Below are 16059 nucleotides of genomic sequence, written 5' to 3'. Positions count from 1 at the left end.
ACTGAGAACTTCATGTTTTTCAGAAGTTGGGGGGGTCTGCGCCCAGACATCTGTGGCTTCATGATAGAAAGAAAATTTAACCTCAGAGTTGCCCTTGTATGATGCCCCTGACTGTTTTCTATTTTTGTGTATAGCTATATCACTATATAGTATATATAGCTGTATATCCAACATAAACTTTAGGTCTGCAATTGAGGCCTACAGTTTACCTACAGTATGTGTGGGAAATGAAAGTCCTTGTGGGTCTGCTTAGGGAAACTTTGGGTGACCATCTTATGTTGGTGAAGGACCTATTAAACAGAAAAGTGTCTCATACTGTCACAAAAGCATTTTTAACTTTAAGACAATTACATATACCTCAAAAAGTTAAAACAAAGTAACTTACACAAATACAGCAACACCACAACAAAGACATGAAATAACAAAAGAAAGAAGTAAAAACAGATTTTTTTAAAAAGTATTTTACCTTTTGTCATTATATTTTCAATAAGTCCTCCCAAGAATTACTACATACAATATTATTTAATATTGGATTAACAGCTGCAATGATTACTCATTGAATCAAATAGTTGCCAACTATTACATAAATCGCCAACTATTTTGGTAATCAATTAATCATTTGGAGCCATTCTTTAAAAAAATGTAAAAATTCCCTGAATATCAGCTTCTCAAATGTGAATATTTTCTGGTTTCTTTAGTCCTTTTATTACGGTGGCCAACAAGGGCAAATGCACTGCAACTTAAGAAAATGCAATGCAAATACCACAACACAATACATTACAGAAACGACAACAGAGGTGTTTCCAGAGGACATGTAAGAGTGATGAACACGTCAATAAATGATGAAGTGAAAATTTTACTTGAAATCCTATTAGTAATGCGTTATATTAATTTGTTACTGCTAAAAGTAATATATTACTGTAACGCGTTACTTTTGTAATGCGTTAAACCCCAACACTGGTTGGAAAATTTGTCCTCAAGCATCAGTTACAGGTAGAGGAAAAGTGTTGTAAGCTTTTTTGTTATTCATCAGATTTTATTTTATGTTTTTATTTAAGTAATGTTTAATCAATTTTCTCTGCTTGCACATATACCTTTTTAATGTTGAGACACATTATTGTGTCTTTTGTTGAAATTACCCCTAGTGGTCTGGTACGGTATGTACTGGGTTCACCTTAACACAGGTGTGTGTGACAACTTACTGCTTTGGGTTCATTGTGTGTTGAAACAACCTGAGGCAAATGCGCCAATGTACATTGGCTTTTCATTTTTAACCATCTACTTGAGTGCCTGGATTTTTATTTTTATGCCACACCCTACCCATGGATGAGGGCATTTTTTTCCCTTTCAAAATATATTCATGAGGTTAGTTGAGAAAAGGAAACAAGCCAGAAGAATCTGGTAAACAGCAACAACAAGGAAATCAGCTGGCAGACAGGCAGAATGAGGAACAGAAGAACAACACATCTTTCCCACAATGGACATTTGACTCATGACAGCAGGAAAAACACAAGTGTAACTAATGACATTAATCATGGCCAGTATAACCTGCATAACAAGCAGAACAAGCACACTGCACTTTTGCCTATATAATGTGTACGGAGTGATGTCAAGTTGGAAGTCAAGTTTTGACCTGGTTGATGCTGAAACTGTCAGGAAAATAGTAACAGAATTGAAACCCTGCATACAGGGCACAAAATTAGCACTAGCCACCAGCCACCAACCAAATGCTGTTAAAATGTGCGAGTGGCTGGTAGATTTGCTTCACTCACCAGCCAAAAAAACAATGGTAAATTATTGAGTGGCTGTTAAAAGTTGAATATTCACTAGCCCTGGCAGGTGGACAAAAAAGTTAATTTTGCACCCTGCCTGCACGTGTTCCCTTCACCCAATTCCTACCTCCCTTTTTGAAACTATCTTTATTCTGTATCTAAAGACATTCTTCCATAGTAAATATCTCCCTACAGCTTGGTGTCTTCCCCACTAATTTTAAAACTGCTCTAGTAAAACCACTTTTCAAGAAAGGGAACCTGGATATTTAACACCCAGCAGTTTTAGACCGATTTCAAACCTCCCATTTTTAAGCAACATTTTAGAGAAACTAGTTTTTAATCAGCTAAGTACCTTTTTCAAGTCAAATACTAAATTAAAAATGTCCCAATCAGGTTGTAGGACACATCACAACACTGAAACAGCTCTGTTAAAAGTAGTGAACAATATCAGAACAAATCTTGACAGCAACAAGCCCTCAGTTCTTGTGCTGAGTGCTGCCTTTGATACTGTGGACCATCAGATTATTTTAGATACATAGCATGTTGGCCTGTCTGGAATTGTTTTAACTGGTTTACCTCATATCTTTGTTGAAGAATTTTTTTGTATATATAGATGACCACTCCTCCAAACACTATGAAGTTACCTGTGAGGTACCACAAGGATCAATTTTAGGACTGTTACTTTTTAATTCGTACATGCTAACCCTGGGCAGTGTCATCTGGAGAAACAGTATCTTTTTCCATAGCTATGCTGATGACACTCAGCTCTATGTGGCCATGGCTCCTGATGACAACAGGCTGATTGACTCACGTTTTAACTGTATGTTAGATGTGAAAGGCCTGGATGTCAGAAATTTTTACAGCTCAACGAGGATAAAATCAGCTACAATTAACTGTCAATTCCGCCGCACAATTGCTGACTAAGACCAGAAGAAGAGCACACATTATGCTTATTTCAAAGTCTTTACGTTGGTTACCTGTTAGTAACCAGGAAGGCCCCTCAGATCCTCAGGTTCTTATCTGTTAGCTGCTCCACAAAGCAAAACAAAAATATTTGGTGATGCTTCTGTCAGCCGTTATTCTAAATGAACATGGGGTCCATGGTAGAAGACCCAGGAAGACCTCACTTCTAAGAGGGAGACACAGAAAAGACTTGACTGACAAGATTGGACTTTGCCAAAATGCATGTTGACAGGCCACAGTTCTTCTGGGAGAATGTGCTTTGGACAGATGAAACAAAATTCAAACTTTTTATTAAATCACACCAATCCTATGTTTACAGAAGAAAAAATGAAGCCTCCAAGAAAAGAACACCATGCCTACTGTTTATATATTTACTGTCTTAGCTCATGAGTCATCTGTTAATTACTTGGAACTGCACATGCATGGAAGCTGCTATACAAATAAATAAAGCTTGATATAAGTTTTATTGATGTAAAAATCTGCAGCATCTGTTTACTAATTCATAGAACTTCATGTACCTTCCCTTGTGGCATTCAGAAACACCATATTATAACAGAGACTGGAGGAAACATGTTCAGTCTTGGCATCAGCCGGTGTGTTTCAGCCAAATGTCTGAAATGTAAGTGCACATATCACTCGCCTGCGGTGGTGCAACAGCTCTTACTGTGAAACAATAGAAATGACAGTGCTGAATGTGCAAGAGGAAGAGCGATGCTTGTACTGTTAATCAGCAGATAAGTAGAAAATAAGTTTACACTGAAGAACATTTACCTGAAGTAACATCTTCTGCGGGAGTCACTCAAAACAAGCAGATAAAAACACACTGGTGGTAGAGAGTCACTAAGTACATTTACTCAGGTACTGTATGGAAGTACAATTTTGAGATACTTGTACTTGAGTATTTTCTTTTTATGCTACTTTATACTTGTACTCCACTACATTTAAAAGCTGAATCTTGTACTATTTACTTCAATAGATGTATTTGACAGGAATAGAATCGTTAGTTTGTATATTGAGATTTTACATTAAAAATATGTTTTAACATTATAAATTAAACTGTCTCACAATATATAAAGTAGTTAAAATTATATTTGCACACATTAATGTATCATATAAGAGCTGAATTTCTATGATACACAAGTTTAAAAGATGTGATATTGTGGGGGGAAATGGGGATGTATTCACTCTGACTTGGTTTGGCCCAGGTCGGTCTGCTTTATCCACGCTGTGATGACGTGTTTCCACTACAGCCTCACAGCAGGGGATAGCTGTGCCGTTTCTGTATGTAGTTTGTGAAAGTGATTTACTAATGGTTATCATTTTATATCTTTCTGTTTGACGATAAAGTCATGAGCGTTGTTGTTTGTTTTCAACCAATGTCACTTTGTCCTTTGGTGTACTATTTTGGTCCACACCTGTGTGCTGTCATTCTTGCGCACATGCCTGTGGAGGCAACCTATTCCTAGAATAGTTAAGCTTTGACCCTTCCTCCTACCTGAGGCTTGGTGACTGACCTTTGGGGTTGACTTTGACAAACCTCAGATACTGTGAAATAGCTCACAGCCACAGCTTAAGGCATTTGAGAAAAATCACTTTATATCTATCTATTGTCTCTTTCACTGTATTAATCTGACATATCTTAGAGACTGTGTGGACATATTTTGTTGTCTACTTCTAAACTTGATAACAGACACCCTATCTAGACTGAGCTGAACTCTTGAACTCTGAGATCATCTATGACCATACCTGTTTGTAAGGAGATACTGGTGTTTGTGTAATGTCCTTTTTGGGACCCAACAGTTTTTAACCTTGCTTCTGTAAAGGTATAAAGGTTTGGCTGTGTGCTACCTGCTCAGAGAGCTGGGCGACTGCCCCAGTGGCCTTGAGTCCTCTCTCTCATCAGAATACAATATATTCTGATTACACTACTTATAATGTATATCTGATTATCTGATTATTTTGCTTTGATCTGTCAATGCCTTCAGTGGCAGGAGCAATGTCTCTCTCATCAAAATACTGTACAACTGTCAGATATCAGCCTGATTTTATTGTTTGGGACCACTTCAAATACATCTGAACTGAGTTAAGTTACTACTGACACAAACCCAACCTTTACTGCTGTTGCTGCTTCACATCAAAAGTATAAGTAGAAACAGTGAAATGTTAGCTAAAGAGCTGCAGGTGACATACTTTTAATGTGATTCGTGACCCACATACCTCCAACACATTATCAAGTTACACAACTTCACCTTGCTGTGTGGTGCAACGGAAGAACACTGGTACCATGCCAGTGTGGCTTGACCGGTCATGGCCATTCATAGCATGATTTGGCGCCACTAACTTCAGCAACAATGGAAAAACCCTGTTTGACAACAAGTGATTATAAATGTGATACACTTTGTTGTTATATGTTGCCCACCAGCAGGCCAAATGGACCAAATGGACATGCAAAGGTACACCCAGTAAAATATAGCTACTTTTCTTGCAGGGTCCATTTAGTCAAAATTACCCTAAAAACCATTTGCATATGCTGCACTTTGTAGTCACACAGAAGCAGACTCATCAGCATGACTAAGGAAGCTGTTTTGCAACAAAGCCCAGCATCCTGTTTTGGGTACATGGTGTGTAAGAGTGCTCTTATCTCTCTCAGGAGGCAGCGCATCATTAGCTCAAAGGAATGACAAATGTGAAAAATGTGAGATGTGACTGGTCCAAACGCACATACACAGGGAAAGCAAACAAACATTTCCCACAGCTTTATCAATCATGATTTTCTTAGCACAGACGGAGATGATAAGAAGAATTAACTATTCTTCACATTGTCACTGAGCTTCTGTCATGTAGTGCACAGTGTCAAGACTGTGGCAAAGTTGTTGTCATGAAAATAATTAATATTTCTAGTTGTGGTACCATAATAATTATAAAGACATAAATTATGAGCTGCAGGGTGGAGCAGTGAGAAAGGAGATTGTTCCTTGATATCAAGCCAAAACTAAATTAAAAAAAGACAAAGCAGAATAATTATTCGAGGTGGCTTGATGGTATGTTGCATCTTCATTGGATTTATCTGGTGGTTTAGTTTAAGCAGATGCAATGTAGGTACTGTATAAGGCAGGCTCAAGCTGCCGATTATCTGCTCTTTGCTTGGTTGAGTGTAGGATTAAGGCAGTTCTAAGGCATGTACGTCAGGGCTAGAGAATAATGTCGCCTGTCTGAGGGCTTGGCAGATCTATGCGGGACCAAATGAGGTCAAAACATCATTTAGCATTTGTACAAGGCCTCCATAGGAATGCTCACCCAACTTTTGTTGTTTTGATAGCTGTTAATTAGCTAGGTTGCTCATATCTGTTATGAAAATGTTATTGTTTGTGTAATTATCATAATTCATTGTTACTGCTACTCTTGTTTGCTGTCTTACCTGGAAGTTACTCCAGGAAGACATGATTAGTCTAGTTTAGTACAAAAAGACGTGAAGTGGAACAAAAGTGGAAAAAGATATCTTACTTGCATGTTGTTTCTTATTAGCCAACTTGCTGGCTAATAAGAAACAACATGCATTAAGATATCTACAGCCACCAAATTATCCAAGAGTTTTGTTCAGAGTTCAGAGGAGTGTGCAAAACTAACAACTTTAAAAATTGATAGCTTCATTTCTACTCATTTAAAATACACAAGATACAACATACAGTAGTTGCTTTGGAGTTGTTGGAAGACAGTTTTGATGGAGCTTGAAAAGCTCTTTCCCCCCACTTTGTACTAAGGCTAAACTAAACATATCTTAGGTCTGTCTCTGTACTGAAAATTCAGGGAAGAAGACACTGATTTTTGCACCTTATGCAGTTTTCATGTCATATGGGAGTTGCTGTGAACAGTTTCAGACTTGGAAATACTGTTTACGTCAACATCCAAGGTGTAATTACGAATGTAAACAGATTTTTATGAAGGCTTGGATATATCCAACTTAGTGCTAGACAATACGGATGTGCATGAAAAAGCAAACAAACATGGATCCCAAAGTCAACCAAAGTTCATCATTCAAGGTAAATAAAACAAAATATAATGGATATAGTGTGATTTTATAAATGAGAAACATTTTTAACCATCATACATTGATTCCAAGAAACTATTTGACAGTGACTGGGGATAAAAGAAAAAAGAAAAATTCTGTTGGCAGTTTTTAGTTAAACGGGTTGAAGGTAGAGCCTGTGACTGTTTGACCTACTCTGTATTTATGTATCATTCTCCCACCTTAACCAGTCCTGTCACATTTACCTGACAAACAAAGACAAGTGAGTGGGCGTGGTGTGACTTTCCTCTACACAGGAAGGAAAATCACAACCCTTTCACTCTCGCACACACATACAAACACACCCTTATATTTCACAGCCTGAGAAGCAGACACACTTATAAGTGGAAGATACAACATTAAGAGATCAAGAAACAACACCGCCAGAGAAAAGAAACACCACTGGATCTTTTTCAACATATTCTAAAACCAGATCCTGAAAAAACTGAACACCTCCACCAAGGTACCAGCTTTTACTTTATTTCTTGTTTAATGCTTATCTGAAGAAATGCAAGAAAACATTTATTTACAAATGCAGACACCATTTAAAGTTGCAACATAGTAGGAGGAGATCTTTTCTACCATGTGACACTTAATGAGTACACTGTAGTTGCCCAATTGTTTTTCTCTTGATCAACTATCAGCTCTAAATTGAAGTTACTCATTAAATGTATTTCCTAAAACTTCCAAATCAACATGATCCCAAGGACCCAGCAGGAAAGAAGTATAATTAAATGTGTTGTTTTAAGAAGTCTCCTTTAGCTATCAGAAGGCTCAACATTTGCATGTGTATTTCAAAAACTTTCAAGGCTCTTTCAAGTCTACTTTTTACTTGACGTCATGACTTGGCTGTAGCAGTTTCTTTTATTGAGTTTGCAGGACTGTTTCATCAACTGTAGCTCTTCTGCAGTAGCTCTATTAATATGTTTATATTAATGATGTTATGATTCTGGATGCTTGTTTGTGCTTATTGGTCTAAAAGCTGCCCAAAGCTGCAAGTCACAAGATCATTAGAGGCAATGAAGAAGGGATGGTGTGGAAAAAGAACATGTGATTTGCTCTATCTGGAGGAACACTTTTTAAAAAATTCAAATGTAATTACAGACATTACAACTTTTCTTGTTATTTGAAAACCCAGAGTGCAATTTGTCTACCCTGTAAAAACCACGTTTGAGGCCAGCTGGTGTTCAAGTCACCCATTTCAATCTAATCTGCATTTTGACAAAGAATTATTCTGTTTTCTTGGATATAAACCTACAGTCTGCGTTGTTGACAAATTTATTGCAGGTTGGAAACTTATGGTTATATATGTGGTAAATATGTAGCTACTTATTGATTATCAGACATCTGCCTGATGTGTACACAAATGTCAGAGGAGTCTGCAACTGTGCATGTGTTTTTGTTTTTCAAGAGGACCATTTAAACATGTATTCCTTCAATATTAAGATGTAGTTGTAGTACTACTTAATTAATATGTATATTAATTAAGTAGTACTAGTAGTTGGCGCAGTGGTGGCCTGAAGGTTAGAGAAGCGAGCTTGTGACGGGTGGATTGCTGGCTCAATCCCCCGGACTGGCAGGATAAATCAGGGTAGGAAAAGTCAAGCAGTAGCGCTTGCCCCTTCATTACCACCACTGAGGTGCCCTTGAGCAAGGCCTTTAATCCCAACTGCTCCAGTGGAGCTGCTCAGTGGCCAGCAGGTCAGACTGTGGTTGTACTGGGCAACTTCCAGATATGAATGTGTAACTGTGTGAATGTGATCAGGGCTTTCCTGAAAAAGAGGGCATTGCTCTCAGTGAAATTACCCAAAATAAACAAAAGTTTAAAAAAGACTTAATTAATTACATTTTCATTAATATTGAAACATAAATATCTTAGTCTCTTACAAAAATTAAGAAATTTAAAGCTATTTCAGTGCGATAAGATATTTTAAATCTGCAATCAAAAGCTATACACTGCTCTACAGTATATGCTTCACAGTAATAGCAAATACTACTTGTTTACAATAGCAGATAGATTTTGTGTGATGACAAAACTTTAAGTTCAGGTTAGGGAATGATTCTGGCCTTAATACCAGAAAAAGTCTGCAGTGACACACAAGACACAACGTATCTAGCATTTAACTGAAACCATAATCTTTCCCCATCCTTAACCCAAAGTGCTTTTGTAGCCTCAACCTGCACTTTGCACACCCATCCAACCTGACCACATCCCTGAGACCTGTGCAATACTAAAAACACAGCACCTCCTTCCTTGGAAAAAACATTGCTGTGAACTTAATCCAGACAATGATTATGTCCCCAATGAAAATATAATTTAAAAAGGTCTTATATAAAAGCAATTATAAAGAGACAGAGTTGATTATAGATTCATCTCAATGCCAGGTAGATATTGTCATTCAGATATCTGGCCTATTCTTTGTGTTTACTGTATTTTTATTAATGAGTATTTTCAACTTGGCCTTTACTGTGTGGAATTTTACTTGTCTGCTTGGGTTTTATTGTGTTTCCTCACACATCAGGTGAATAAGAAAATCTACTTTGCACTCTCTCTACAGTGTGAATGTTTCTACATGTCTGTATGCTCTGTGACAGACTGGCATCCTATGCAGGATGTTCCACAACCCTCACTCATTGTATAGTCTCCAAAGGTACTAGTGTTGATCAGTACTACATTAGGACTAGTAATAATTAGCACTGAAACATTGATATGTAAAATATGTTACCCCATTGGATTCAGTTTAAAATCAAATGCTACCTGCACAAACAACCAGTATGAATACAATTTGTTAAGCATAAAAGTATGCTGTGTGTGTTTGTATGTACAGTACATGATAGTGTAGGACAGAATCTTGCCCTGCTTCATTCCTAAAGTCTTCTGACCATCCTAATCTGATTTGTGGCGACAGGAGAGATATGTGTGTGTTATATAATGTGTCGCATTTATCTCATGTCACCCCAGCTTTCCCTACACAAAACTCTTTTGCACTGCCTTCACTTTGCATCTTTTCCTCTTTCACCTTTTTCCATTGCTTTACTGTTCTCCCACACAGCCACCAAAACAAACAAACAAGAACATCAATTTTAACAGTACTACTTTGTTTCCATTGCCAAGTTCCAAAAAATGTTGGAAAGAACAAATAACATACATTACAAATGTTCTATATGTAAAGCCTTACCAGCAATGTAGCAAGCAGTGCAATGTTTATTTTGAGATTGATGCTAGAGTAAAGGTAATCAGGTTCTTAAATAGAAAGGGTTTATCCTCTCAAAAGCATGTGTATGTCGACCAAGTTTAATGGCAATCTACCCATTAGATTTTGTTATGCAAAAGTGGATATTTTAGCTCAAAAGTGTTGTCAGAAGAAAGGTCAGGGGGGTCACCAAAGAATATGACCATGATTGATTTCAAGATATAAAGTCATGATTGATAGCATTGTTCAAGGACAAAGTTTAACATCTCGTAGGCATTAAAAAAAAATCAGTGGTCATTTAAAACATTAGGAATCTGGCCTGCAGTTGTGGAGATATTTTGCTTTTGACCAAGGTGTTGGACAAATGGAGTGTTCAGTGGTGTTTAATATATCCATCCTTATGAGTCAACAGTACTGTAATAGCATTTTTGCCCTGGTAAGCCCTGTGGGCAGAGAAGTAACCACAGCTGTCACCAAAATTTAATAATTCAATCGAGGTGAATCTTTGTGATCTTAGTTCCTGTCTCCTAAAAATTAGGTTAATGTACTAATTTGTTTTTGCCAATTACCATTTAAGGGAAATGTAATTGCTACCTGGATTACGTTTAGTTATAACATATTTTTTGGGTTAGGGTGGATGGTGGTAAAAACCCAAGACTTTCAGAAATATCTCAACAACTACAGCATCAGGTGGATTGCTATGAATTTTGGACTTTTTAAAAAGATTAAATCCTCTAGCTTACTTTTTAGCCATACTAGCGGTGTGGCTCTAAGGATGGTATCATTGGTTGGCTGGTTGGTCTCTTCACTACTTTGGTCCAGACTGAAATATCTCAACAACTATTGTGTTGTCCGCTATGATAGCATACACGCCAACAGGCTAAACTAACCTGATAAACATTAGACTTTCAGGTTCTTAGTCTTGTTTAGGGATTGTTGTTTCAAAAAATTGTTGGTATTGATTGAATTGTGTATCACTCTCTTGCTCTCTTTCCTTTCCTCAGGATGTCCTTACATGGTAGTTTTCTGTCTGATGTGCAGTTCCAGTGCTCGATCTGTTTGGATGTGTTCACTAACCCTTCGTCCACACCATGCGGCCACAGCTTCTGCATGGCCTGCATCAGCAGATACTGGGATGGATCTAAGGTGTGTGCGTCTGTTTTCTTTCCTTCACTTCCTTCTGTTCATTCTTTCTCTACACACATTTGCGTCTTTGTTTCTTCTACTGTTGCTCTACTTTTTTTCTCTTTTTATCTTTCTAATTTTCTTCTCTCCTTCATCCATACTTCTTCTCACAGGTTTGCCAGTGTCCTCTGTGTAAGAAGACCTTCCATAAGCGGCCAGACCTCCAGATCAACAGGACGCTGCGAGAGATCACTGAGCAGTTCAAATCGATGACAGGAGGAGGAGGAGGAGGAGGAGGAGGAGTAGGGAGGGAGAAGAGAGGAGGGAAAGGAGGAGGAAGAGACGGATGCGTACAGGATAATTTATTTGATGAATTGCGGAAGAAGCTGCCACGACCTCTACCAAAGACACCCATGGCACTGACCTATGAGGCTCAAACCCATGGTAAGAGAGATGAATTAGGGTTTAAGGGTAGATCTGCATTTATATATGGGGTCAGTATTGGCCTTTTTAATGAATTTAAATGGTTGATTATTAACAGTTTACTAAATATTTCATTACAATTAAGACTTCTAGAAGGACACTGAATAAATGAAAAAAAGAAATTGGGTATTTTCTGGTTCATCTGATATATCCAGCTAGGTCATGAAATAATCAGGTATGTGAGGGCAAAGAAGCGCTGCTGTCACATACTCGTACATGTAACATGTAGAAAGCAGTCGGAAAGATTTACACTGTGGTAGAAATGTGCAAAAGGATCATAAAAAAATTTTAATAGACTGACCTGCGCCAGTCTTAGAAGTTAAGAGTGTTTCCTGTGCAGTAAACAGTCCACTGTCTTTATAATTCATGTTACTGGGTGGAAACCAGTTTAAGAAAGTAAACTTTGATTGATTTAGCTGCTGCCCAAGGCAGATGTTACTCTGAAGATCATATTAAAACTTAAATGCATGCCCTTTTGACCAGAAGAGATTTAAAAAAAAAGAAGAGAGTAGAGAACGATATGATGACACAAACTGGAAAATCAATTTTTGTACATTTTTGTGTATTGGTTTAGTTTTACTTTCTAATTTAAACATCCATATCACTCATTTTACATCCAACAGAATATCAGTGTTCATGAAAATAGAACAATATAGATTTAAACATGTACAAAAACGATTTTAAAAAATTAAATAAAACATGACAGTTTTGGTTCCTTCTGCAAGTTGTTTTGCTTCTTAAGATGCCCTTATCCTCTTACAAGATGGATTTTACAATCATCTTAGTCTTAAAATGCTTTTGGGAAACAAGGCCCTGAACACTCTTTACTAGTGCCTCTTTCCTTTCCACATGATTGCATCAAAACCCTACAATACATCTAGTGTCCCATGATTGCTGTTTCAGTCTTTCCTATCCTTCAAGAAAATATGGGGAAGGGAACATTATCAAGGGTCAAACCTTACACTTCCACACAAACATTGCACTCCCCCTTCCTCTGGACAATTGGCCGCCCTGTCACTCCAAAGACTTCTCGATCAATGCTCTTCTCTAGAATGAATTCCCGACTGAAGTCACAACAGCAGAGGCACTGCCCATCTTCCACAGCAGTCTCTAAACCCCACCTTTTCAGACTACATCTAGACCCTGTGTTATTACTAACATCCCATCTACAAAACCCTCCAACCCTCTACCGCTTGTTCCTACAGATAGTGTTGCCAGATTGACAGTTGGGCTACTGATAATTTAATTGAGCAGGTTGTGATAATTCAGACTACTTTTTGTACCATTTGGGCAGTTTCCACCAACAAAAAGTTCACCTATATTCCAATAAATTGGCCCCTTCTTCTCACGTGAGTAGATTGAGATTGACAGTCCAGTAGGCTTAGCTCAACACGCAATGACTGATAACTAATGACCATAAAAAACAAATGTTATTTCAGTTAATTACAACTAAATTCAAACTTTTCGAATTTAGTTGTTGGATGTTTTTGGTGCCCCAGTTGAACTCTGTCAGTGTGAAATGCTGATTTAGTCCACCAGAATTGACTCATGAGTTCAAAATCCAGTTTGTTCAGTTTAGTTGCACATTCTACAGATGATCTATAACTGTCCTGTCAGAGCTACTTTGCGTTACAATCTCCTCCACAACTGTACTTACATGGGTTTAATTTTATCAGCAATCTTTTAACAAGATGACAACCAGGCTAACCGTTCTATGAGGCTGTACTTTGGCTTTTAGCTGCATGCTAATGGGATGGGAATGTCTTTAATTCTGCAGGGCTTTAGAAGCTTTTTTGAGGGATGAAGAGCACACTTTAGCTTCTTCATTTTTCTGTCTTCTACCTTTGAAGGTGAGCCCAACCCGACATTGTTGTCACCAGCAACCATTCCCGTCACCACCTCGCTGGCTTCTTCGTTACCAAACAACAGTCCGATCTCGGCCTTGAACCACACCTCCAGACCTCCTCCGCCACCTCCCCCTGTCTCCCGCTCCAGCGGTCGGAGAAGGTTCACTATGAGTGGGGCTGCGAATAGCAACAACCTCCCTATCTGTGACATCCACCACAGGGGAATAATGGTACTTTTACCTATATTATAAACTCATATCTGTCATTGAGTTTTAGCATTTCAGAGTTCAGTATGCTAGGAGGAACATAACCTCTGATGTACTAGTAAATTATAATAGTGGTCACCACAAGGAATCACAAAATCTTTTTAATTATTACCATATTGGCTCGAATATAAGACGACCCTGATTTTAAGACAACCCCCCCTTTTTCAAGACTAACGCCTTGGATTAAATTACTCTTATTTGCTTTTTACTCACAAAACTTTTATTGCACTTACAGTAACGCAACAGGTGTAAGTGTGAACTGTCTCAGAGACTCAGTGTGACCATAATGACAGCAAGACGCAGTAGAGACCATGTTCATTTGTATTATTTACCTAATTTATGTGCTGTTTTGCTGTCAGTTATGGTTGCGCTGAGTTTCTCTCCTCTCCTGTTCCACACACTCACAGAGCTCAGTGCAGCAGAGGAGAGACGGTGAAGCCCAGTTGACGACAACACTCGTTACATTACTGTTACTCAGTTGTTTGCCTACTTTTGAGTGTTATAGCACCATCTTTTGTTGTGAATGTATATTGACATTTAAAATTCTAGACCCCGAATATAAGTCGACCTCACTTTTTTCACACGTATTTCCAGGGAAAAAACCCTGTCTTATTGGACTAATACGGTATTACAATTCATTGAGGAATAAGTAACAATAGTGTATGATTTTGGGTTGCTCTTGAAGTGAGGTTTATTTGTTTATATTTTTTATATTTTCTCTCTCATTGATTTCAGATTTACTGTAGGACAGACAAAGTATGTATATGTCCTGATTGTGAGACCGAGGACCACCCGGATCATGACACAGTGACTATTGAAGCTGAATGGATGGAAACCAAGGTAGGAAAACAAAACAGAGGAACAGAATTCTTTTAGAGTGAATCATTCAGACAATGACTTTGAAGAGGAAGAACAACTCTACAGCAGGTGATTGTTGCCATGACAGCAAGAAGTTCCTCATGTTTCGAAATCTGAGCCAAACAAAGTAAATTTAATGACACAACACAGAAAGTAACTTTTACTGAAACAAAAAATAATATCACACTAGATGGAAAGCAATAAAAAATTGTTAATGCCGCTGCTGCTGCTTTGTGTGTGTGTGTGTGTAGGTTCAGCTGAGTGCGTCGGAGCAGGAGATCCAGGAGATGATCAGACAAAGAATCAGAAAGATTGAAGAGATCAGAATGTCAGTGAATGAACTGGAGGTACGTTGAACGCACACACACACTTGCAAATACCACAGCTCTGTGAAAAAACCTGTAAATCCTCCTGCCATCCCTTTATCAACATTTTTATCAGAAACACACTGTCACTGACTTTTTTTAGGTTTTCTTTTTTTTCTTCTCTGTGTTTCAGGGTTTCATCCAACTTTTACCCAAATTTTTAGGTGTGTTCCCAACTTTTTAGAGGTTTTACACTTTTGTAGGCCCAATTCAAATTTTGGCTTTTTGAATTTTCCATTATCATTTTACCCAATTTTTAAGGTTGTACCCAAAAGTCTATTTTCAATTTTCAAGGTTTTGATTCCCTAATAAAGGGTAAATTTGTGCATGTATTCCAGACTTTGTAGGGTTTTATCTCAATTTTATGGTTTATTCCCTTCTGATTTGAATTCTCAATTTTGCATATTTGTGTTTGTTTGTATTTGTATGTGTGTCTATTTTCAATTTTCAAGGTTTTAATTTCCTAATTTGCCATAGTTATTTCATAATTCCCAGGGTTTGATACAATTTTAGGGGTTTTACCCAAATTTTTAGGTGTGTTCCTGACTTTTCAGGGTTTTTACTTGAATGTTTTGGGCTCAACTCTTTTTTTCGGTTTTTATCTGAATTCTCCATTATTCTCCCTCTCAATATTTACAATTTTTAGGTCTTATGGGGTTTTACCAAAAAGTCTATTTTCAGTTGTCAAGGTTTTAATTCACTAATTTGGTGTATTTATTCCAGAACTCCATCCAACTTTTTGTTTGCATTCACAACTTTTTACAGTTTTCCTTAAATTTATTTTCCTGATGTTCAGAGATTGGACCAAATATTCAGGGTTCAACCTAACTTTTGGGATTTTATCCAGATTCTATTATCGATTTCTAATTTAATTCACAACTTTTTAGAGTTTTATCTGAATTTTTCAGGTTGTTTCCCTCCTCATTTTCCATTTTTTATGTTTTATCTAACTTTTTGAGTTTAACCCAAATTTTTGATTTTGTGTCTAGTTCTAGTAAAAAATTCAATTTTTGAGGTTTTAAATCCCTAATTTGGGGTATTTATTACACCATTCTTGGGTTTAACACAATCATAGGAGTCTTGCCCAAATTTTTTCAGGGCTTTACCCAAATTTTTGGGG

At 37.5% G+C, this 16059-nt stretch overlaps 1 protein-coding gene across 3 annotated transcripts in view; it reads left to right on the top strand.

The window, feature by feature from the left end:
• The window catches only part of LOC121889430 (E3 ubiquitin-protein ligase TRIM7), a 60675-nt gene that overhangs the window by 39343 nt on the left and 5273 nt on the right, over positions 1-16059 (top strand). For 2 of the 3 annotated variants that reach the window (XM_042401385.1, XM_042401384.1), the window contains 5 exons: positions 11000-11141; positions 11294-11564; positions 13454-13680; positions 14452-14556; positions 14826-14921. In XM_042401385.1, coding sequence (XP_042257319.1) covers positions 11001-11141; positions 11294-11564; positions 13454-13680; positions 14452-14556; positions 14826-14921 — 840 coding nt within the window. In that variant the 5' untranslated portion in view covers position 11000. Of the gene's footprint in view, positions 1-9181; positions 9453-10999; positions 11142-11293; positions 11565-13453; positions 13681-14451; positions 14557-14825; positions 14922-16059 lie in introns of those variants that run through there. The other variant, XM_042401383.1, reaches the window with a different exon arrangement.

This window comes from Thunnus maccoyii, chromosome 22 (assembly GCF_910596095.1).
Source record: "Thunnus maccoyii chromosome 22, fThuMac1.1, whole genome shotgun sequence".
NCBI lineage: Eukaryota > Metazoa > Chordata > Actinopteri > Scombriformes > Scombridae > Thunnus > Thunnus maccoyii.
Note: the sequence above shows the minus strand (reverse complement) of the source record. Positions and strands in the feature narration are given on the sequence as shown.